The sequence below is a fragment of the Prunus mume genome, linkage group LG7 (assembly GCF_029339155.1).
Source record: "Prunus mume cultivar Tortuosa linkage group LG7, ASM2933915v1, whole genome shotgun sequence".
Taxonomy (NCBI): Eukaryota; Viridiplantae; Streptophyta; class Magnoliopsida; order Rosales; family Rosaceae; genus Prunus; species Prunus mume.
The window spans coordinates 2,415,120-2,440,495 of NC_142704.1; the positions used below are offsets into that span (position 1 = coordinate 2,415,120).

The following is a 25,376-nucleotide window of genomic DNA, read 5'->3' on the forward strand; positions in this document are numbered from 1 at the left end:
CTAGACATGAAAGGGGAAACAAGATTGCAGGAAATGAAAGGAGGTGGTACAAAAAAACAGGTGAGCCAGCCGGGATAAGGTCTTTCCCTTTAACAAAACAATAATTTCCAAAGTTATCATTTGAAAGTTTGACGAAAGAAACGTACTTCATCATGAGTTTCATTACTGTGAAATGTCTTATATAATGGTTGGTTCGTGCATGTTCTATGGCAGTAAGAATTTAGAGAAAAGAGAGAAGCGATTAATCAAAATCAAATTTCTCAATCAAGCATTATTGGACCACTTGTAATCTCTAATTTCAAACCATAATTATCGATAAAATATCTTAAGCATGAGATTCAACACTAATGAAAGCATGCATTGCCATTTATAAGAAAGATTCAACATACATGATGAGACATCATCCTATTTTAGTAAAGTGCTGTAAAATTTTCAAGGCTCTATTTGTTAAGCTGTCTCTCTCCATTGACAAGGAATATTGTTTTTGGTTAGTATTTTTCTCTTCAGTTTCTAAGAATTACCATGGGCTACGAATGTAAACAGGCACTAATACTAAATTAAATGGAAAAGCAAAACCATTAACACCAAGAAAAAATGATCAAATGAAGACCAAATAGTTCAAACTTTGCTGCTTGTCGCATTGCATTGCCTTATTCATTCTCTTCTGTTGCCAAACCCAAATTAAATAAACATATTAATTGCATGCATTTGCTTATGTTACCTATAGAGCTCACTTTAATTTCACAATCCATCAATCTCACCCCAAAAGTAATAAAAAAAAACAAACTCTGTACTCAAAAGCCTGGACCATTTCGAAAAGCTCTTCCTATAGATAGAGAGAGAGAGAGAGAGAGAGAGAGAGAGGTGCATGGTAAGGTTAGGGGGGGACAGCAGTGTACGTTGTTGTTTGTTCACACACCGCCATTAATATCTTATAGAGATGAAGGAAAAGAAGACAGTAGGGTATTAGCTCCTGCATTTGATGACGCGGCAGGCTGTGCAATATTATGGTGTTCTTCTTCTCCAACAAGAACTGTGTCCCAAAATAGATAGTTAGAACACTGTTGCTGGGACACAACCCATTCATTCAGCTCCTGCCTTTGCATCAAGCATTCCAAGGCCATCTGATGATCTCCCTCCTCATCAAGATTAATGTTACAAGATTGATGATGAACTTGATGATCAATATTGGGCAGCATGTTGTTGTCCATGTTCTCGATCAACGGCGGCAAATAGTTCGTGTCCATGGTAGCACTGGTAGCACTTGTACTGAATGACATTGCCGGAGGCGGGAAGGCCTGGACTTGATGCTGGCTCAGATTCCACGGCTCAGATGAGCTCAAACCCGCCGCAGAGACCATGTCCTGGAAAAGCTCTGCACGTGCACTGTAATTCTCTGGAGCTGCTTCCATATTGGGACTTGTATCAAACATGAAGAGAGGGCATGTTGAGGAGAATAGGGTTTCTTGATGAGCTTGGGGCTTTGGGGTTGGCAAATCTTGATTTGCAAAATCTAGTTGGTTTGAGTTGATCATATAATTACCCATCTGGGGGATCATATGCTGAAGATGATCAGCACTAGAAGAAGGACTTATTGTGGTGCTTGAAGTTGTGGAAGGCTTTCTAATCTTCTTTTTGATCCATGAATTCCAATAGTTCTTGATCTCATTGTCTGTTCTTCCAGGTAGGTGGCTTGCTATATGAGCCCATCTACAAAATCAATACAGTCATGCATATATAATTAGTAAAAAGAGTAATTAAATTAAGAGTGCAAATTAATTAATTAAGTTCTAATTAAGATTAAAATTATGTTTTGTTTGTGTCGTGTTCTGATTTCAGCTGATGAAATCTTCAATGCATGCCAACCTCCGAAGTTGACTTCTTAACGTCTGTCAGTAGAAAATGTAGGTGACATGTGGTTTTGTACTGTATCAGTGAAGAAGATTGCTTCTGGAGAGCTACATATTTATAACATAAAACCAGACATATATATATATATGTGTGTGTGTGTGTGTATGATCGCGAAAACTTGTTTTGAAAGTTTGTTTGTATTCAGTTAGAGGTCTATTTCACTTAAGTTGTTTCCAAACATCCGGTACCAATTAATTTATTGTTGACAAGAATAAACGTGACCATTATATAAGATTTTAATTAGTGAAAGCGGTATGAATCCAAGCTTCAAAAGCACTTCTTCCAAAAGCATACTACAACAACAACAAGACAACCTTCAAACTTACACGTTCTAAGAGGAAAATAGACCTCCCAAAACCCAATTAACCATGCTTGAACATTGCAATGACTTTAAAGCTTCAAAACAACTTCTTTTCAAGAGAAAAACAACAAAAAGGTACGAAAATTTACGCGCATTCTAAAAGAAAAATTAGGCTTTTGCAAAACCCAATTAAGCAAGTTTGAACACGATGGCAATGCGTTCAAATTTGGAGGCTTAAGATATATGCCATCAAGAACTGGTTTGGATTAATTGGATGCAAAGACTTCAAGGTTTAGGAAAAATAGTAGAAGGTAATTAACTAATTAATAATACTGGTGTTTAAGTTAACCTGTTGCCTACAACCCCATGGAGGCTAATAATCAATTTCTCTTCTTCTGGAGTAAACCTCCCTCTTCTAATATCAGGCCTCAAATAATTAATCCATCTCAAGCGGCAGCTCTTTCCACACCTTTGAAGCCCTGAAACACAAAACAATTAAGCACCCTCTTAATATTATTAGGAACAAGCTGATTTAATTAGGTCATAAGTAGTAATTAACACACACAGAGAGAGAGAGAGAGAGAGAGAGAGAGAGAGAGAGAGAGAAGGGTGATGACCAGCTTTCTCAGGGACTTCACTCCAGCAGCCATAGCCATGGGTGGTGATGTATCTGATGAGCTTCTCATCTTCCTCAGGGGACCAAAGGCCTCTCTTAACCTTCTGCTGGTTGCAACAAGAATGGTGGCCCATTTTTTGCTACTAATTCTCAATTTCTTGTTAACCCTTCAACTTGATCAATTCTGATATATCAGAAATTGATATGAAACTAGCAGCTATAGCTAGTGATCACCAAATGGGTGTTTTGCAAGAGAATTGGGTTTTTCTCTACCTCCTTTAAACTCCTTTAAAAGTAATATAAGTACAGTGAGGCTATAGAGCCGACATTAATTAACCTGATGGGGTCCGCACAAGAGGGAAGCAGATTTCCATGTAACCCTACAATGACATTTCATCAGCTCCTCCTTCTTCTTTATATATAATTATCTTATTCCACGGTTTCTTACTATTTTCTACGTACATATGTGTGTATTGTGTGTAACCAACTTCACGTACTCTCCAAATCATCATGTTGATGCTGGTGGTTCCACACAACTCGCTCCTTTTTGGTCTGCTACTGTGAAGCATTTAATTTATCCTAGCTTCTAACAATATCTCACCAATCAAACTGTGACATCTCATGTTTTATATATATATATATATATATATATATATATATATATATATATCAAGCTGAAGCAATATTTATGGGGGTGGAATGATTGGCAGCAAGAAGGCACTGTAATTCTGTGTGCCTTGTTGGTCATGGTCCATTGAGCAATGTATTAATGTGTTGAAAGTTTGGCAGAAACTGATAAAATAGGCAATTCACGTGCCCATGGCTGGCAAAAGGGTATTTTCATAACCTGTAAAACGTATAACTGTTCGTAAGTATAATTAATATGATGTATAAGGCATTCATTCTCCATTCTATTGTGATTAATGAATCTTTACCATGCACCTGTTACATTGAAATTCTTCATTTTCTAAATCACCATCTAAAAATTCATTAATCACAATAGAGCGGATAAGGAGATACATCGTACACCCAAGTATTGTCCTAGAAAAACCTATACTCTTTTAGTCAACTTTTTTTTAATTTTAATTATATATTTTTTTTATGAAAGGAATTTCATTCAATAACCAGATAGCATAATACATTGAAAAGAAGGCAAAAAAATGTGCAAACTTGAGCCTCTGTAAAAAAACCTTTAGCATAATCCGCCAAAGGAAAAAGAGTTGAGAGACATAGTGAAATAATAGTTTAGGATTATGGTTATATAGGTCCAAATTCGATTTCTCCAATGTAACAAAAAAGAAAACTAGAAAAAATTATAGTAAAATTCAACCTTCATTGAAATATCACTCCTATATTTTTTTTTTATTAACGCAAATATTCAAACATATATATAAAATTCATGCATCATGTTCTACAAAACAATCTTCTTTTGCATAGGACACATTAACTAACTTGATTCATAAGATAGATAAACTAAATTATCAATGCCCACATTGCTTCTTTTTTTTTCCTTTATATCAACGTTACTATTTAATTGTAGTTCCTCGTTGTTTCACACCTAATTTATAATAATGTTTAGGCAAATAATACTATTATACTTATTACTTAGGTTTTAAGTATTTTTCCCTTATTATTTTATATGAAACCGTAGTGTATGAGGACAAAAACAAAAAATTAATAGTAGGATGTTTGCATAGTACTAACATATACTTTTTCACAAAGAATATAGATATTCGCGGAGTTTTTAGTAGCATGGGCGCTTGTAACTAAAAGAGCATTAAAGAAATTGGTTGCTTGATGAAAAATTTCTCATGTGAGATATAGTGGTTCACATTGGCATTGGTGGGTGAAGTCGCACAACACACCCCCTACCCTCGGGGTTAGTAGGGTCCCCCAACTACAAAGGATGGGTAGCAAAAAAGGGAAAAGCATATAGATATTCATTCCCAAGGTACCAAAAATGATATAGGAAACATCAGCTATTCTGGTTTAGTTAGGGGACATTGGAGACCCCGGCGAAAATAAAACCACTCAATTAATATTCTGATTTTCCTTAATCCTTACTTAAAAAATAATTTATAATTTTCTCCATTATTAAACTATTCAAAGCATGCATGCATGACGTCATCCCAAAATGAATACAAATTGGTGACGACGGCATCACGTAAATTTCAAATCAAATTATACACTTGGGTTAGTTTGGTTCCCCTCTCTCTCATGGCTTCTGAAAGAATCATTAGACTTTGAGAAGGACAAATAATACAGGGATTATTACAATACATTGTATTAATTAATAAGCTTGACTTTTTTTTTTTTTTTTTTGCTTTATTAACAAGGAATGAGCAAAGATCCATCGTAGTGTATGAATAACGTCTTTGAGGACATAATTAATGAATTAATTAACAACAACTCCTTGATTAGACCCACTCATATTTCTTTTTGACTTTGGGGGTTTACATACCTAAGAAATTAATCACATATACATCTCTCATTTTCTACAAGGCCATTGACAAAAACCTTTGTTTATGGCTGCTTTAATTACTAGCGCCAATTTACATGATGCACGACTGTCTTAGATCTTTCGTCAGATAAGAAATTTGCAAGTACTTTGGCATTCTTTTTGCTATTTTGAAACCTATTAATTGCTTATGACTATTAGGGTGTTTTAATAGAAATATGGTGATTAGCTTAATATTATCTCCATGTATTGATTGCAACACGATATTGATTCAGAGATCCTAAAACGATGTAAATATTTGAATAGCGAGGTGAAACGGCGTAGTTTTGGACCATGAACATACAGCCAACATGCAAGTTAGATAAGTAGAAATTTTTTTTTCTTCAACATAGTGATACTTTAAACAACTCTAATGTACAGGGGATGGGGATTGTGTAAGTTCTAGACATTGTCTTACAGATCGAACCCGGATGTGAGCGGACACACTGACTTGACCGGCCAAACCCACATATGTAGATAAGCAGAGGTTAATCCAAACTTGTTTTGCGCCCACATTGTCACTTCTATGCTTAGGCAATAAGCTCTAATAAGGTGAAGGATTGGATATATTAAGTCATAATTATCCTGAATTTCCCTCTCGAATATTAATAAATTACATACTTTTTAATTGCCAACTCACATTAATACATACATGTGGTTGATCACAATTCACAAAGCATTAATATAATCAATCTGAACATATATAAATATATATAAAGAAAATGCAAACCCCGAATCTGAAAAAAAGATAAAAGACAAGAGCTTAATCAATCTTTTGCAGAAATATTGTAACACAGAAGCGTGTTAGGGAGACAAGGTCCTTGTCTTGGCTGCGATGAATCCAAACGATTAGTTAGAACGTGGAACACAAATTTAAACTTGCTATGAACCTCAACAGGGGTATTTCCTTGTGTAGTTTGATAAGGCATTTTCAACGTTTTTATACGTAATTTGATATAAAAATATGGAAAGAGATCATCAAATAGGCAGTGATTCAGTACTGAAAGCGAGCGGGGTGATGCAAATCATCCACCACATTTGATGTGAAGAGATAGGAAGTGACTTTTGCTTGGATGGATCGCAAGCTAAAACTTTGAAAATAATATATTTGATTTACATATAAATCATGTTGTTTTTTTCATTAAACAAAAAGCACCCTTTGGGAGAAGAACTGAAAAGGAGCAATGATTATTATTCTTAGCTTTAAGGAGGAGCAATGGAGTGGCAATTGGGCCTACCAATGGGGTTTTTGAGTGTGTAGTGATTAATTAGTGAGAAATTATATTGGGACTTTGCCTTTATAAGCATGGTTGGTTAACTCATTAAGTCATGGATGAAATGTCTCTACCATAAGCTCTTTTGATTACTTAAATGTATTAGGGGTCCTTGTTATTGCTCTCTCTCTCTCTCTCTCTCTCTCTCTCTCTCTCTCTCTCTCTCTCTCTCTCTCTCTTATTAATCAATATTATTAAAGATAATAATGACATGATCACTTATACCCTACATGATGAATCTTTGTATGGGCCACCCCTTTCCTTATATGTCAATTATTGTTGCCCAATCTTACCCCAATTTGAATCCATGTACCTCAACCCTATTTCCAACCATGGAAGTTTTGGATCCGTTTGGTTTCTTTCTCTTTAAAAAGTTGCGACATGATTCTCATGAACATGTCAAGAATTGGATTAATGGGTAATAAGGTTGATTTGCCTGTTTAAAACTTGCACAGATCAATATGGATCTTGAATTGTTCCATACTGTACATATTTTTGAAAGAAAAGAGGGGAGAAAAGAGTTCCAAGTGCTTACTTAATTTTTGGACAAAGGGATACTCTAAACCACTCTAATACACTAGGAGGGTGATCGAACTGGGGTGTAAAGGGGCGGGCACACTGATTTTGTCAACCGGCCTAACCCATGTCTATTTTGGGTGATCATATTTTTTCTGTGTACATTAAATGTAGATGGCTGCTGGCCATAAGTGAAAACCACTCTAATACACTAATATTGAAAACCTCAATATTATCTTCAAACAAGTCCATAACAGCACCTGCTACATACATAACAAAAGATATGCATGGGAAAGAAGCAGCCAATCACTATTATTGGACACAGGGAAGAAAATAAGAGGGCAAGAAAAAAGTTCTAAGTGCTTACTTAATTTTTGGACAAAGGGATACTATAATACACTACGAGAGGGATCGAACTGGATGTGAAGGGGTGGGCACACTGACTTTGCCAACTGGTCTAATTCACGTCCATTTTTTGGGTGATCAATTTTTCTTTTTGGTATATTGAATGTAGATGGGCTGCTGGCCTACAAAACCAGATTGGCCTATAAGAAGCCTAGCAACCGGAACCCATTTCCACTGAAGTGGAGCAATCCACTAGAGTAAGCCCAGAAACTGGAGCCCATTTCCACTAAAGCCTGTAATACAGTCCGCAAATTACAATTTACACTCGCAAAAATTTTGCCCCGACAAGCTGCATGTTACATAACACTATCTTCTTTGATCAAAATAAATGAGGTTTAAAATGGAACTCATTTTTTTAGGTTCGAAAATAGACTATATATGAACAGTCAAGGCCTTACCACATACATTGGTATACAAATTGTTTGTAAAAGTTTTGCTGAGAAATTTGTAAGGTCCATATGATATAAATGATGTATAAGTGTCGAAAATACTTACATGTCATTTTATGAGTATATAAATTGCAACCATGTATCCTCGCTGCCGGCACCGCCATCTCTACCACTACCAACTTACCATAACCATCACTGCCACCATCATCAACACATCGAATAATCATCCTCATTTGTTAACCGATGCCCCACTCACTTTAAATTTTATATTTAACTAAATCCCGTTATTAGATGATTTTGTATATGAGTTAAACATATATGCATGTTAATCCAAGCCATGAAATCTAAATGAACCTAGGCTGGAATCTCAATGGACTAATAATATATAAGTTATGACAAACACCATCCACAAGGTTTGGCAATCTCCATAACAATAGTTTTTGTCATGGTGGCCGGCTAACCAGGAGTTGTTGCTAATACTAGCTTTCTCATTAGTTAATAATAATTTTTATAGAAAAGTTTGATAGAGGTCCAAAAATTCAACTAATAGTTGGGTCTGGTCCTTGAATAATTGTTTGTTGATACAAGTTCTTTGACTAGTTTGTCATGTAAATTACATTCCATTTTTGACATGCTGACTCAATCTTTTGTATTCAACTGATTTGTATTTAAATTTTTTGTTCCTATTATATCCCTATTGTATAAAACGGGTAAGATGAGGATTTATAGGCCATTAATGATCATATTTGATCATGTAATTAAACGACTAATTACATTTTGAATGTAAATGTCGAAACATGCTTGATTTGTACAAATTCCTATTTAACGTGGATTTTATTAATGCACATATTGTGCATAAATATGTTAATCCATTGCCACTTATTTTATTGTGTACTCCTTTTATTATTCGTTCATAATACAATTGCCCACTCATATACTATTATTGTTTTCTTTCCCATCTTTTATGTTTGTTTTAGGTTTTAATTTCATTGTTGTGTAGCTTTTTGTAGTATAATGTTTTTTTTCCACTCTATGTACCTAAAGGTAATAATGATTAAAATTTTCAATTGTTTCTCACCAATTGTCAAGTTGTACTATTTTTTAGTTTTATAACTTTGCGAAAGGGATTAATAATTCACATGTTGTTTTTTTTCCCATCTCATTGTACTCGTTTATTTCTTCATGAACTATTAATATTATTCTTAAATTTGATAACCTATCCAGGTACAATACCCTACTGACCATTGAAATTGATATACCTATCTAATATGTGTAGTACATAACATATTGGATGCACCTCAATGACAGGTAAAACACATATGTTTAAAATATAAAAAAAAGTTATACCTCCATACTAGGTATATTAAAAAATTAACATTATGACAAAAAAATTCCATCAAAGAATTTTGAAAAACTCAGTATATAAATTAATTTATAGCTAAAAGGTAGGTATATGCTACCAATTTAATAAAGCTACGAATATAGAATTCTAAAAAATATAGTTTCCATATATATAGATGAAATTTGAATTAAATAGGTTTTTAATCTGTGAGGAATGAATCAAATAGATTTTTTCCATATTTAAAAGTGGTATTTGTATTTACTTGTCATTTTCAATCAATGTTATATCTTGTAAATCTCTCAAATATGGTGGCTACAAGGTTTGCATACCTGGTCATACAATTGATTGGGAGGACTGCAATTGAAGAGAGACTAATTAGTATCCTGCATTCATATTATCTAAATGAAAATGGACCCATATCTAAGAAGCCCTAATTTTTATTGGGATCTTAAACATTGCCATTAGTCGAACACCCCACGTTTCACGCAAGATTCTAAAATAATCAAAATTAGTTACCCAAGCTTGATCAACATGCCATGATATTTAATTATATATCGACCAATCACCCTCATGAGAATCAGGGCGATCTTGTTTAAGACAAAATTGTTAGTTATGAGTTCCTGTATTTTTTTAAAGCTCAACTTTGTCCTCAAGTGAGTTGTCGCTGTTCTTCTATAGTTGGCCTATGGTGTCTTTTGACAGGGTTCGCATATGATGCAATATATCTAAAGAAGATAGATGGTCTTTTTCTATTAATTTTCGTGAGAACGTAGCACGTGTTTCTCCAGAAAGTATTTTTATAGCTCAGAAATACTTCTAAACTTTTATGCCAAACATTGTCATAAACACGTTTAGTGATCAGAAAGTACTATTAGCTCTTCCTTGCTGGTTAACTTCATTAAGCATTGCTAAATTTTCCCCAAAATCATCAATGGACAGCCATGACTTTCTGTGGACAATCAACAAATTGGTACAAAACTAATTTTGTGATCTTTTAAATCATCACATTGGGAACCAATCATATTTTGAACTACGTTTAATCTCATGTTCTTACTATAAAAAGTTTCATGAAGTACAATCATGTGACTGCATGAAGTTTTCTCATGAGTTTCTGCTTGTATCCTCACTTCTATTTTCAAACACTAAACTTAGTTATATATGAACATCGAATGCATATACATAATATATTTCGTTTTCTATGCATAATCATATTTCATGCAGTATATTTTGTTTTCTGAAGCCTGAAAACATTCGGTTCATCCTTCACGGCTCGATCAACATCAAATCTTATAGATATGATGGAAAAGAAGACAATATGTTAGCTGACCTCATGTTAGATGAAGATGGTGCTTCAACACTGTCCCAAAAATGGAAGCTGCTTGATGAACAATGTTGAGCCTGGCGAGGGTGAACCAATGCATTCAGCTCCTGAGTTGAACTCTGCAAGCACTCCATTGAAATCTCTCCTTCCTCATCAATATTGTTACATGATTCCACTTCAATAGGAACCATGTTATTGTTTCCAATGGTTGGTCCTACGAGGGCAGGCAGAAAATGTGCATCCATATTATTGTTTGTAAATGGTGATGTAGAAGAGGGAAGGGCTTGAACTTGATGATGATGCTGCTGTTGATCCAAATTCCACGTTCCATTTCTCGAATTCAACACACTGATCAGAAAGTGCTCAGCTGCTTGTGCATTGATATTGTTTGCCTGAATGTCATCAACTGAAGCAGCGTCGAACATGAATGGGGGGAAGGGAGAAGGGTATAGGGTTTGATCCCTAGGCTTTGTCATGAAATTTTGGTTCACAAAATCTTGATGGTTTGGGAAATTACAAACCATTTGGTAATTGTGCTGCTGGTGATGATCGATAGTAGAAGGAGATGTGGTTGGTGGTGAAGAAGGCTTCTCTAGCTTCCTTTTAATCCATGAATTCCAGTAGTTCTTTATCTCGTTGTCAGTTCTTCCAGGCAGGCATTTTGCTATACGCGCCCATCTACAATTTGCTCACCAAAACAAAAATCAAAATTAATGGATCTCCACCATTGTTTGTGACACTACAATAAATATCTAATTAATGTGGCAGTAATTACAAAGGCGTTGTCTAAAAAAGATTGACAAAACACTTTTAGAAAACTAATTTAAAATGTTGGAAAATCACTTTATTTTTATTTTTTATTTTTGGGTTAAAAAAAGTTTAGGGGAAGATTCAAGATTGGCTACTCTCACTTGATTTTAGGCTACGAGTTGATTATCAGAATTCATGGTTAGGGTGAACGCAAAAAGAAAAAAACCACAAATTAAAAATTAAAATGCAAAATTGAAATTGAACCTGTTTCCTACAGCACCATGAAGCCTAATAATCAATTTCTCCTCCTCTGGTGTAAACCCTCCTCTTTTGATATCAGGCCTCAAGTAATTGAGCCATCTCAAGCGACAGCTCTTGCCACACCTTTGAAGCCCTAAAAGCAACAGCAAAACAACCCTAGTTAAGTCATGCAAAGAATTGTGGTTTCTTGTGTATTGTATGTGTGTGTGCGCGCGTGTGTGGAGAGACAGCGAGAGATATATATATGACCAGCTTGCTCAGGGACTTTTCTCCAGCAGCCATGGCCATATGTAGTGATGTATCTGATGAGCTTTTCATCTTCCTCAGGGGACCAAAGGCCTTTCTTAACCTTTCGTTGTTTGCAGCAATAATGATGCCCCATTGTTAAAAATTGCTCCTCTACTCTCTTTTTTGGGTTGCCTGATCAAACTAGAGTTTCCATGAGAAGTGAAATTCAGAAGGCTCTTGTAAGCGTTGGGTCCCTCTCTCACTGCCCTCTTAAAAGTAAGAGAAAGTACAAACTCCGGAGCTCCATCGACCCTAAATTGACCTCCCATCCACTTTGATAAATTTGATCTTAATTTGTATTTGTTCGTAACATCTAGTTTTTAATTTTTCTTTCTATTAGATTTCATCTTCTCATTGTCCTACTCTAATAACGCACATAGAAGCTTGAAATTAGCTTTATTTTGGACTACTTGGAAACCAAAATTTCTGACCGTATTTGTGTAACAAATTAATTTCGTTTCAAACATTTATCTCTTTTATTTTACCAACGGGAGGGGGATTCAAACTTGATACAACTCCAACATTAATAAGAAAAATATATACCATTGAACTAAAAGCTAACTGGTTGTTTATTCTCTCTTCCGCTTTTGTTGGTAAGTTGTGAATTGATTTATACTATTAATTTTTTACCACACCTCTACAGAGATGAACCGACTATTATGTACATGTGTAAGTGATTTTACTTCTACCAGAGATGTATGTTCTAATGTCTGATATCCGTTTATGTGTATTAAGCATGTAACTTAGGCATGTTCTAATGTCTGATATCAATTCTCCTACTTCCCCAACAATAGAAAACTTATTTTGTTCCTCATTAATAATAGTTTTGGATCGTACTCATCGAAGTTTTCTTTATACTAATGCAAACAAAAATTGTTTTGTTTCGGAATGGGAGAAAGCTTTGTAACAATCTTTGTTTGCATTAGTATAAAGGAAAAAAACTTCGATGAACCAAGTTTGTTTCTAGCTAGATTAAAAGGGTTGTTGAGATTTTTTGTTTAGACGTCCCATAGAAAAATTTATTACAATTTATACTTTGGAACAGATTTTGTATCACAATCTTCAGTTATTTTCTCATTTCCAAATTGTGAAAAAAACCTTAATTGGGAAGTTGCATTTTAGATGCACCATTGTAATTAGCTCTAATCCTGTGGTTAATTCCAATGGTTCCCTTTTTAAAATAGAGTATATTTTTTGTGAATCTCATCAAAAGTGGGTTTTTTTTATATATTATATTTTTTTATATAGCGATATTCTAGGCCACTCTAATCTAATGTACGGGAAGGGGATCAAACTCAAATGTAAAGGGGCGGACACATTGCTTTGGCCAATTAGCCTAACCCGCATCTGCTCATCAAAAGTGAGTTTTAAGTCTCTTTATGAGGGTAGCCAAAGCCACATATATATTCATTGGACAAATATAGTAAGTTTTCTTTTTTGAAATACCTCCCAACATTATTGAGGATGCTCTTATATATTGAGGATTGCCTACAACAACAAAATCATTTGTTCTAAGTCCTCAAGATTAGTCCAAGTGGTGAGGGTGAATAAGGAAATGAATTGAGATTAGGCTAGGTGAATGGTTCAATTTCACTCCTATGCAAACTTTGGTTTAAACTATTCATACGGCTTCTACGTCATTTCTAGCTGTATATGATGGGCATCAAGTAGCCATTTTTGTCCAAAATGTCTGAGTTCAAGTTATTCAAACTATTACTTGTCGACATGCGCTGAAAAGGAAGTGGAGATTCGTTACACTCAACCGGCCGGACTTAATGATTCTAACTAGCCATAGCATCTAGCTTACTTGCCTTAACCGTATCATTACTTGGAAAGCTCAATTATGCATGGGTCAATAATCACCCTCACAAAATATGTCAATCTGATCTTCTTTCGACAACTCTGATACCACAATCTTTTTCAACCCGGCTAGGTATATGTCCAAATCCATTTTTCCAATTGTCAACTAAGATATCTAATTGTGATGAAATAGCATGATTTTTTTTTTCCAACAAATATATATACTAAAGTGATTACATATTCTATTCAAATTGTTACATTCTATATGGCCGGATCAATAAAATTTGATGCATAATCTATATAGGTGGTGTTCAAACAAATTTATTTGAAGGATCCTTTAATTGAAGCACCAATTAAAATCAGCCAGGCAATATAGTATGGCCAGCCATGCAAGCACGTTGCACCGACAACATTTTGGCTGATCAGGAGGCTTGTTATACAATATACAAGAACAGTTGACGCTAGGTAGTTCCTTGCTTTGTATGGTGCTTCAATTTGACGCCTTATAGTTAGCAAGGTAAGATATAGATGCATAAGTATATACAGAGATCGATGGATATCAATCAAAGCTAGAGAGTGAAAGCGAAAAGGGTATGTTCTGTTCATTGATGCAAATGCACTACCCTATGGAAATTGATATGTGAATTGTGTGGAGACAATAATATTTGAGAGGGCTTTTGCTTGGACGGATCGCAACACAAAACTTTGAAACTAATGTATAATCAATTGATCATCTTTGAAAACCAAGTTTAAGAGGAATTGAAAGGGAAAAATATTATCATACTTGACTTTTAGACAGCAACGAACTATGGTTGGGACCCACACTTACCATTTTTGCATTGAAAGAAATGGTTCGTCTCTCTTAGCTAGATCAACGTCGACTTAAAATGTTTGGGACTGGTTTTTGTACTGAACACCTCTGCTTATAAGAGTTTATGCTCGTAAGTACTTTTGTTATAGGCACATCAGAAAATTTATAAAAATCGAAGTGCTTCCTAAGTGTTTCTTCATAAAATGTTTATAACCTAGAAACACTTTCAAGTTTTTGGTCACACTCCAAAAACTGCTTTTAGTTGAAGTAGTACCAAACAAACTCTTAATTTGACAAATGTTATCTCTCCTATCTATCAAGGAGTCTGAATCTGCTGTTCCCAAATTTGTATCCCCTCTATAAAATCTTGGCATGACTGATTGGATCCACAAAAGGCGATGATTAATTAAAAAATCAACTTGCCATTGTGATAGAAGAAGACAAAGATTCCCATGTCATGAGGGTTGGTGAGTTAATACTCATTAATTAATTACGATTGAAATTAATCAAACATTAATTTTAAATCTAATTCAAACACTGTTTTCTCTACTTCAATTTTAATCTCTTCAGAATAATCGTTTCTAACCGTTTCAAGCGCCAATGTTAAGATTTTTACGTTTGTAACAAATTATTGTACAAAGCAACAAACTATATATATCCCATTTATATTACTCAATTAATTTTGGCAAAAAGAATATTAGTCAATTAGCTATCAGTGGGCCTGTTGAGCAGGATTATATGACTTGATATAATTTCATAATCCTAGTTAAATAATTTTAGATGGCTAACTATACAAATTAGTTACCATAACAAAACTAACCTCTAATTAATCAAAACCTCAGATTTCTCACCCCAAAAAAACAAACAAACAAACAAAACAAAAGACAATTAAAATATTTCTAGACGGCTGGCCGTTTTTCATGGTACACTGCATGTTGAAATGAGCGACACATGATATGGGTAGTCACTAGGCTTAGGATTAATTAATCCGAACATGCAATAATTTTTTTAGAAATTTAATTTATTAATGAAAAATGGGTTAGGCAGTTTGTGGATCATCCTAATTATCAAGGTATAACTATTCAAGATTCAAAAAAAAAATTAACCAAGAAAAAGGAAATTTTATTAGAGACAAATGGAAACATTAGCGTCTTCTGCGAAACAATTAAAGAGCCATTAGGGAAAGATAACATCCCAGGAATGAGTCCCCCCATACTTGAAACTAAAGAAGTTACTAAATGAGCACCTCGGTTACAACTACGTCTAGTGTGCTGAAACGATACGCACCCAAGCGATTCTTCAACACATGGATATTGTGGGGACCAAATCTAACGCATCATGACCTAACCCATATGCCACAACTAAAAGACGTGGGATGATCGAACTTCCCTCACCTCCTACTAGAGGAGTGTGGAACAAGGGAGATGCAAGTCACTTATCTGATCCCATTACCACGAAGTGGAGAATGGAGATGCACAAAGCTAGGGAAGTGGGGCTAAACCCAAGACCTCGGAGCACTATAAAAACCCAACTAGGCCTCCAGTAAAGGTATGAAAAATCCAATTGAACACTAAGAGTACGTCGCGCAAAACTGACTTGAGCGTCGGAGTGGCTTTTGCAGGTACTCATTCTATTTCCATCATTCGACTTTGGGAACGTAATCCGGAGTTCTCTTTCAACCAAGAAACGTGCGGATGAGAAAATACCGCATGCAGCTTAACCCGAAGAAGTGCGCATTCAGCGTTTTGTCAGGGCATTATCAATGGCATGTGCAGAAATTGATTTATTTAGCTCATACACATCATGATATAACATATGCAGTGAGTGTAGTGAGTCAGTTTATGCATTCTCTTAGTGAAGATTATATGAGTGTTTGTGATGTGTATTTTGAGGTATTTAAAAGTAACTCCTGGTAAGAGGTTAATGTTTTCTCAGTATGGTCATATGGATTTGAAAGGGTATAGGAATCTCGATTGGCTTGGTTCAGTCACTGATAGACGTTCTACATCTGGGTATTTCACATTTGTTGTGGTAATCTTATTACTTGGAGGAGTAAAAAGCAAAAGGTAGTGTCTCGGTCTAGTGCCAAGGCTGAGTATCGTGGGATGGCTCAAGGTGTGTGCGAGTTATTGTGGTTAAGGAGATTCTTGGGAGTTTTTGGGATTGAGCTCCAGAAACCAAAGGATTTGTATTGTGACAATAAAGTTGCAAGTGTGATTGCTCATACAAAGCATGTGGAGGTTGATCGACATTTTATTAAAAAGAAGTTGGGTACTGAGATTATTAATGTCTCTCTCAACTTGCTTAATAAGTTGGGCATGTGTGACATCTTTGCTTCAACTTGAGAGGAAGTGTTGGCGAAATCATACTTTGATTAGGAGATTTATTTCATATTCTATTAGGATTTTATTTCTTTTTCTCTTTTATACAAATCTTGTGTAATTAAAGGTTTTTTATTTGTTTCCGTGTATGGTAAATACCTCCTTTTGGAGAACAAAAATATATCAAAAAATATTCAACCCTATGTTGTTTGACTCAATATTTATCTGAAAATCTACAAATTTTGAAGGCAAGAGTAAATGAATCTATGTACCATAAAAAAAAATCCATATATTTAGGCCCAAAAACCTAGTAAGCTAGCATGGCCCATCACTACAAAGTCATGACCCAAAAGCGAAATATGGATTTAAATTTGGTTGTGCAAAACTTAGTTAGAGAGGAAATGTTTTGGGTTTACCATATCAAACATATGGCATGCTAATTAGCAACTGAAGTGACCTCATGAATTGGAGTGAGGGTTCGAACCTCATGAGTTGACTCACACATTGATTCTTACCTAATTAAGGAGTCTTTTTGTACTATAGTATTATAGTAGTGGCGTTTCTAAGACGCATGTTTGCAATTAGCTGTTGGTCTAGTAGTATTTATTTTTCTAATATTAGAAAACGTAACAAATTCCTAATTTTTATAATTGAATTTTTACTTTTAGTACTCTGTTGCTAATTGGCTAATTACTGAATTAGTATCTAATTTTTTTGTTTATTTAACTCCACACCAACAATTGCCAAGTAGTCAATCACGTGGTGCTTGGCATGACTGATCGGATCCACAAAAGCGATGATTAATTAAAAAATCAAAATCAACTTGACATTGTGATAGAAAAAGACAGATTCCCATGTCATGAGGGTTGGTGAGTTACTCATTAATTAATTATGACTGAAATTAATGAAACATTATTTTTAAATCTATTTCATCAATTTTGATCTCTTCAAAATAACCGTTTCTAACCGTTTCACACGCCAAATATTAAGATATTTACGTTTGTAACAGAAAACTATCCCATTTATATTACTCAATTAGCTTTTAGCAAAAAAATATATTACTCAATTAGCTATCAATGGGTCTGTTGAGTGAGCGGGATTATATGGCTTGATATAATTTCTTAATCCTAATTAAATATTTGGTGGCCTAATAAAATAATTTTAGATGACTAACTATACAAATTAGTTACTATAACAAAACTAACCTTTAATTAATCAAAACCTCATATTTAAACAAGACAATTAAAATATTTCTAGAAGGCTTGCCGTTTTTCATGGTAAATTGCATGTTGAAGTGACATATGATATGATGTGGGTGGTCTTAGGATTAATTAATCCAACCATGTAACAATTGTTTTAGATTTTTTTAGATTATGAAATATGGGTTAGGTAGTTTGTGGATCATCCTAATTATCAAGGTATAACTATTTAAGATTCAATTGTTGACCATGCCAAGATAAGTTGCCGGTGTCTTAATCACCTCATCTTTTTTTCTTTTTTTTTAATGTTAATGTTAACTTAATTTCTTAATCACTTCCTTAATTTGGTCATCACTTTTTGTCTCATTTTACGCCACAATTAACGATTCAATGCCATTGCCATCAAATATCATCATGATGAAGATAGGGCAACCCCCCTATCTATCCTAATAATCTTTTTATCCAAAAGAATTTGACCTCAATAATCTAATCTAATGCCTCTACGGCAATTAGGATGGCTCTCTCTCTCTCTCTCTCAAAACTACACGTGGTGCCTGCCCAATTGAGTGCTCTCTTTGCTTGGCAAAACATGTTCACCTTTGGCAAATATTCCATCTAATCTTGGTCTTCTTCTCATTAAACACTTCTTCTTCTTCTTCTTCTTTTCTTCTCAATATTCGGTGGTCCTAATTTTAAGAAATTCAGCACATGATGTCTTTTGCGAAATTGAATAGGCAATATTGTTGGCGTGACTTGTGGATATTGACTTACTTTCCTTACACACCAAGGATTCCTATTTTATTTGTAATTGATTTACTTTAATTCCTGATTTCCTACTGTAAATAGATTTAGGAATTTATTATTTACTTGCCCATTCAGGTTTTGTTGTATTATAAATATGACCTCCTACAAGGAGAAGAATACATAGAAAATTCCCACAAACAAATATTCTCTTATAGTTTTCATATTTTAGCATGGTATCAGAGCGGCGATCTTGGAATTGCTGACTCTAGTTTCAAACCCCCGCCGCCGCTATGGGGGTTGATGATTTTTTCAACCCTCATGGAGGTAGCACCGCCGACTCCTTTTCTCCTTCTCAACCAACCATACCTGAGTTGAGTGCCCAAATGGCTCAGCTCCTACAGATGCAGACTTTGGCCCCGAATTTGATCCTGAATCAGGATCCTATTTTGACGACCCCAACCCGACCTCGACTATGCGGCGACGACCCGACCCGACTCGAAGACGATCTCGACCCCAACTCCGATGATGACCACAACCCCGAATTTGTCTATGATTCAGACCTCGATCCCGATTTCGACTTCGACTCTAGCCCCGACTCGGGCTCAGATCCCGATCCGAATTCCTACTCTACCTATATCCTATGCATCTTCCGCTGCACAGATTATGACTTCTCGACTAACGACACCGACACATGGACTAGATTGCGCATATTGTGGTGATCCGAGACACACTCGTGAAGACTTGTTTTAAATTGCATGGCTACCCCGATTGGTGGGCTACTCTTAAAGATCGAGGACAATGCAATACGACCAGTAATGGTACTGGTTATGGATTCCATACTTCCGATAAGATTGATTCCAGGAGTTGGATAATTGATTCCGGTGCAACTGATCATATGACGTTTGATCCTGATGATTTTCTGAATACTACACAACCTCGCGAACTCTGTATTGCAAATGCCAATGGCGTTACTTATCCTGTGGGGCTGGCACTGTTGCACTCTCATCCTCTCTCACACTTTGTCTAATACTTTACTTGTTCCATCTTTATCTACTAAATTGTTGTCCGTTAGTCAGCTTCTGAACAATTGAATTGTTGTGTACTCATTTACCCGAGTTTTTGTTTGCTTCAGGATATTCACACTAAGGAGATTCTTGGTCGTGGTACTAAGAGAGGGCTATATTATGTCGATGACTTCAGTCTGGCATAGCTAACATGTGACGCATCCCTTTGATAGCAAACAAAAGCAAATTTGGTTGTGGCACCGTCGATTGGGACATCCGTCTTTTAGTTATATGAAGCATCTTATACCAGATTTATTCTCAGGTTTCAAGGACTCCGACTTCACATGTGATACTTGTATTTTGGCTAAGAGTCACCGTGTGCCCTACCCGTTGAGTACGAACAAGTGTACTACTCCATTTACGTTAATTCACTCTGATGTCTGGGGACCTTCACCTATCACTGCTCCCTCTGGTGTTAGATGGTTTGTCACATTCATAGATGATTGTACACGGATGACATGGCTTTATTTGCTGAAGAATAAAAACGAAGTGTTTTCCCGTTTTCAATCATTCCACAAACAGATGAAAACTCAGTTTAATGCTCAAATCCAGATTCTTCGCTCCGACAATGGTGGAGAATTTGTCAATCATGACTTTCAAACTTACTTCCAACAACATGGAATTATCCATGAGACGACTTGTCCTCGGACACCGCAACAAAATGGTGTTGCTGAACGAAAGAATCGACATCTTCTTGAAACCGCCCGAGCACTTCGATTGGCGCTCATGTTCCTCGCCATCACTGGGATGATGCTATTGTCACTGCAGTTCACCTAATCAACCGCATGCCTTCTGGTGTATTGACTTTTAAAACTCCCTTACAGGTGCTTGCGCAACACAGACCTCTGCCCTCTGTTTTGGTACTCACACCCCGAATCTTTGGATGTGTGGCTTTCGTTCATCTCCACAAAAATCAACGTAGCAAACTTGATCCATGTGCGCTTCGTTGTGTTTTTGTGGGTTATATCACTCATCAGAAAGGCTACCGTTGTTATCACCCTCCTACCCGACGTACCTATGTCACTTTGGATGTGACCTTTCTGGAATCGGAGCTGTTCTTCCATGACCCATCATCCAATTCCTACGCTTCAGGGGGAGATCTGAAATGAAGAGCGGAATTGGAGCAACTTGGAAAACGAAGAAATTCTCCTATGTACAGAAATAATTGATCATCCCGAGTCGGAGCACAAGATTACTCTCTGCGGCGACCAATCGCCCATTCATAGCGATCAATTACCTGACTCACCTGATCCATACGAAGATATTTCTGATCCGAGTCTCACACCTACGGACAATACAGAACAACAAGATGAAGACCCCCTCTAACTCAACATGGTACCAACAGACCAATCTCCTGAGAATATCCTTGAGGTAAGTACTCCTACTAGACTTGTTCATTTAGAGGATAAAACTATTGGATATCAATTACCTTTCAGGCAAAATCGTGGGAAGCCACCAAATCGCTATTCACCTGATATTAGCAAGACATCCAAGTATCAATTGCAAATCATGTATCTCTGAGAAGCTGTCTGAACCACTCAAGGCTTTTGTGCATCAGTTGTCTGCTATCCATATTCCAACCAAGGTCTCTGAAGCATTGAAAGATCCTAAGTGGGTCCAAGCTATAAAAGAGGAGATGAAAGCTCTTGAGAAAAATCAGACTTGGACATTGGAGACTATACCACGAGAAAAAAGACTATCGGATGTAGATGGGTGTTTACTATAAAACACAATGCAGATGGATCTATCGAGCGATACAAGGCAAGACTTGTGGCAAAAGGGTACACAGACCTATGGTATAGACTATGAAGAAACCTTTGCTCCAGTTGCAAAGTTAAACACCGTCAGAGTCTTATTGTCCCTTGCAGCTAATTTGGATTGGCCACTACACCAGTTTGATGTAAAGAATGCTTTTCTACATGGCGAACTCACGGAGGAGGTGTACATGGACATTCCTCCTGGTTATAATACTACTCAGACTGGAACAGTTTGCGAGGCTACGAAAAGCATTGTATGGGTTGAAGCAGTCACCACGTGCATGGTTTGGGACGGTTCACCATGGCAATGAAGAACAATGGTTTCAAGCAGATTGCAACTCAGATCATAATTTGTTCTTGAAACATCGGAAAGGAAATATGACATTAATAATTTATGTTGATGATATGATTATTCTGGGAATGATAAGCAGGAAATATCACAGCTACAAGACTATCAGCTCTGAGTTTGAGATGAAGGATCTAGGTGGACTCAAGTATTTCTTGGGAATTGAGGTGGCTCGATCGCAGCGAGGCATATTTCTCTCTCAAAGGAAATATGTCTTGGACTTGTTGACAGACACAGGAATGCTAGATTGCAAACCTGCGGACACTCCTATTGTTCAGAATCATCATCTTGGAGAATATCGAATCAAGTTCCAACTAACAAAGAAAGATACCAAAGGTTAGTGGGAAGATTGATCTATTTGTCACATACTCGACCGGACATTGCTTATGCGTGGCGTTGTCAGTCAATTTATGCACTCTCCAAGTGAAGACCACATGAATGATTCTTGGATACTTAGATATTTGAAGTCTGCGCTGGAAAAGGACTTATGTTCTCAAAGCATGGTCATCTAAATATTGATGGTTATTGGATGCAGATTAGGCGGGTAATGTAGAGATAGAAAATCCACATCGGGTTACTTCACATTTGTGGGAGGTAATTTGGTGACATGGAGGAGCAAGAAAGCAGAATGTAGTAGCTTTATCGGTCAGCCGAGTTGAGGCATGACTAAAGGGATATGTGAACTTCTTTGGTTAAGAAAGTTGCTTACTGAACTTGGATATAAACCTACATCAACAATGAATCTCTTTTGTGACAACAAGGCTGCTATAGCCATTGCACAGAATCCGGTTCAGCATGATCGTACTAAACATGTTGAGGTGGATCGACACTTCATCAAACAGAAGCTTGAGGCTAAAGTGTTTGATTTCCTTTTGTGAAATCCGAGGATCAATTGGCGGATATTTTGACAAAGGCGATTTCCAGTAAAGCATTCCACAATTCACTTTGGATCAGTTGGGCATTGGCGACATCTATGCACCAACGTGAGGGGGAGTGTTGGCGTGACTTGTGGATATTGACTTACTTTCCTTACACACCAAGGATTCCTATTTTATTTGTAATTGATTTACTTTAATTCCTGATTTCCTACTGTAAATAGATTTAGGAATTTATTATTTACTTGCCCATTCAGGTTTTGTTGTATTATAAATATGACCTCCTACAAGGAGAAGAATACATAGAAAATTCCCACAAACAAATATTCTCTTATAGTTTTCATATTTTAGCAAATATGTCTAGGAGCAGATAAAGTATACTATATAGATTGAAGTGTAATTTCTATTCATCACTTTTAAACCTAGTGCGTCATCATTACCTCACTAATTATGTGCCACACACTACTTCCATTTAGTGATATTTTACTATATGTGACAGTTTAAGAAACCCATCTTCTAAGTTCATTTGGGTTTAAGTTTTGTTGAAAGTTGTTGGTCTTAAATAATAATAAAAAATTGAGCAAAAAATGACTCTTAGAATTGTATCTTGTCATCATATTAATGTAATCAGCGGCGGAGCCACGTACAGGATTGTAGTTGTCGTGGCCCCTCTGAGTTCATGAAAAAACCAATAACCCTTAAACATCTGCTGCAATATCGGTTGAAATAAAAAGCTATAAAACCTTATAATTCAGTACTGGTCTCTCCAAAGACAAGGTACTAGCTCCGCTACAGAATGTAATTGTATCAAATGATCATGAACAATAACATAACTGACACACATACTCATTTTTAATATGAATACTAATTAATTAATTAAAAAGTGTAAATTAGTACAATATTTATCTGAAAACCTACAAATTTGAAGGCAAAAGCAAAAGAAATTATGTACCATAAAAAAAAAAAAAATCCAGATATTTAGGCAAATAAAAAGGTGGGGAAAGCATGGGAGGGAGCAAATGTGGATCGTGCAGAAGCGCTGTAGGGAATCGGACAAGGGCCAAAAGAGGAGGAGGAGGAGGACAAGACCCGGTCAAAGTGGGCTTTTACTTTTTCCTCCTTCTTTTTTGGCATTATCGGACCAGACCGATCGCTGTCTACCTGTCACGGAACAACGCGTACGTACACCATCGCCGTTTGCTGACTCACAGCACTCCTCTAGATGAATGGATCACCATCTAACGTTCTTGCCCTTAGTGTTAATGTAAATCTCTAAACTGCCATTATACGTACGTGCAATTTTTCCCATGGGTCTAATGAATATATTTGATTAATCAAATTAGATGCTAGACTTGATAGAGACAAGAGAAACCAAGAATTTTGGTTCTTTAATATATTTGTTTATTTATATTTTGAACAAATATTCAAAGAAAAAATCTTAACTCCATCTCTCTCAAAAAACATTCTACAATTGTTTTCACTTTAAGGGAGGAGGAAGTCACTATTTTTCCTCCCCTCTCCCCTCCTCTCTTCTTCCCCTCTCCCCTTCTCCTATTTTCTCTAATTTTTAGAAACAGAAGGCTTCACCTATCTGTCTTCTTTTTGTAATAATTTTTCTCCACTCATTACAAGTGAAAACGCCTCGGCATGGAATCTTCACATACGTCTCGGTGTCGGATCTTTACCACTATTTTTTTTGCAGTTTCTTTATGTTTAAATAAGTCACAAAAACTTTTTGGATTTTCTGTGTAGTTTTTACCTCTCCTTTTGTGAGAGTTTTTCACCTCTCATTTGTGAGAGTTTTATTTGTATTGTTATGACTTGATTTTTTCAAGCTTTATCTATTTTTGGTTATTCTGAATTTACAATCTTAGTTAAGATGTTTATACCATAATTTCTTCGATCGTGCATGATTGTTAGTGAAGGAGCCCTAGACTATCTTAATTTTGATGTTAAATCGCTCCATTATTGGAATGACCCTTTGTGAGTAGTGCTTGTTTTGACGGAATTATGAATGCAATTCCAGAATTTCTCAAAAAAGAAAAAAAGAAAGAAAAATACTAGACTTGATATTTTCAACCCAAAAATCCTATATAAAAAGCTTGACATATACAAGCATATATAACATATATCATCTAATTAAGTTGTTCTATTAATTTTAGCAATTCAACTTATAATACCATTACTTGGTGGTGGTGCCATACATGGAAAATAATGAAATAGTTGTAAGCACTTGGTCAAATCAAAGATCATAGATAGCTTGTAACTAAATGAAATCATAGATAGTTGAGAAATGCACATTGGGAGATTACTCTATCCTCTTATTTGGTAGAGTAGCGCAGTAACCGAAATAGAAATTTTACATTTGTGCTTAAAACCAATTGATAATTCCTGAAAAAAATTTAGGATCTTTTGAATGCAAGTGGAATAATTCGTGCTACCCAATATGTTATCTTCCCCATTTTGCTAACACCATACCTTAGAAATTAATTATGTAGGAAGACGAACATTTTGTAAGAATATGTACACTTACACATGCATCTGCCCCCAATGGGCCATAGATACATGCTTCCTTGACGACAACACAA

At 35.8% G+C, this 25,376-nt stretch overlaps 2 protein-coding genes across 2 annotated transcripts; both read right to left on the bottom strand.

Annotated features, from left to right (window-relative positions):
* Positions 1-614: 614 nt before the first annotated feature.
* Positions 615-3,218, bottom strand: LOC103337564 (uncharacterized). The gene is made up of 3 exons (XM_008240728.2): positions 2,830-3,218; positions 2,562-2,691; positions 615-1,710 (listed from the first exon to the last, which is right to left on the bottom strand). The coding sequence occupies exons 1-3, from the start codon at positions 2,960-2,962 to the stop codon at positions 933-935; spliced, it is 1,041 nt and encodes a 346-aa protein (XP_008238950.1). The 5' UTR covers positions 2,963-3,218; the 3' UTR covers positions 615-932.
* A 7,181-nt stretch (positions 3,219-10,399) lies between these two features.
* Positions 10,400-11,965, bottom strand: LOC103337587 (uncharacterized). Its single transcript, XM_008240752.2, has 3 exons — positions 11,833-11,965; positions 11,587-11,716; positions 10,400-11,250 (listed from the first exon to the last, which is right to left on the bottom strand). The coding sequence occupies exons 1-3, from the start codon at positions 11,963-11,965 to the stop codon at positions 10,539-10,541; spliced, it is 975 nt and encodes a 324-aa protein (XP_008238974.2). The 3' UTR covers positions 10,400-10,538.
* Between the last annotated feature and the right edge of the window lie 13,411 nt (positions 11,966-25,376).

Coding starts and splice junctions, on each gene's coding strand:
- LOC103337587 (XM_008240752.2), bottom strand. CDS start 11,965: ATGGGGCATCATTATTGCTGCAAACAACGAAAGGTTAAGAAAGGCCTT. Junction 11,717..11,832: donor AAAAGTCCCTGAGCAAGCTG/GTCATATATATA, acceptor TGTTGCTTTTAG/GGCTTCAAAGGTGTGGCAAG. Junction 11,251..11,586: donor CATGGTGCTGTAGGAAACAG/GTTCAATTTCAA, acceptor AGCAAATTGTAG/ATGGGCGCGTATAGCAAAAT.
- LOC103337564 (XM_008240728.2), bottom strand. CDS start 2,962: ATGGGCCACCATTCTTGTTGCAACCAGCAGAAGGTTAAGAGAGGCCTT. Junction 2,692..2,829: donor TGAAGTCCCTGAGAAAGCTG/GTCATCACCCTT, acceptor TTTGTGTTTCAG/GGCTTCAAAGGTGTGGAAAG. Junction 1,711..2,561: donor CATGGGGTTGTAGGCAACAG/GTTAACTTAAAC, acceptor TTGATTTTGTAG/ATGGGCTCATATAGCAAGCC.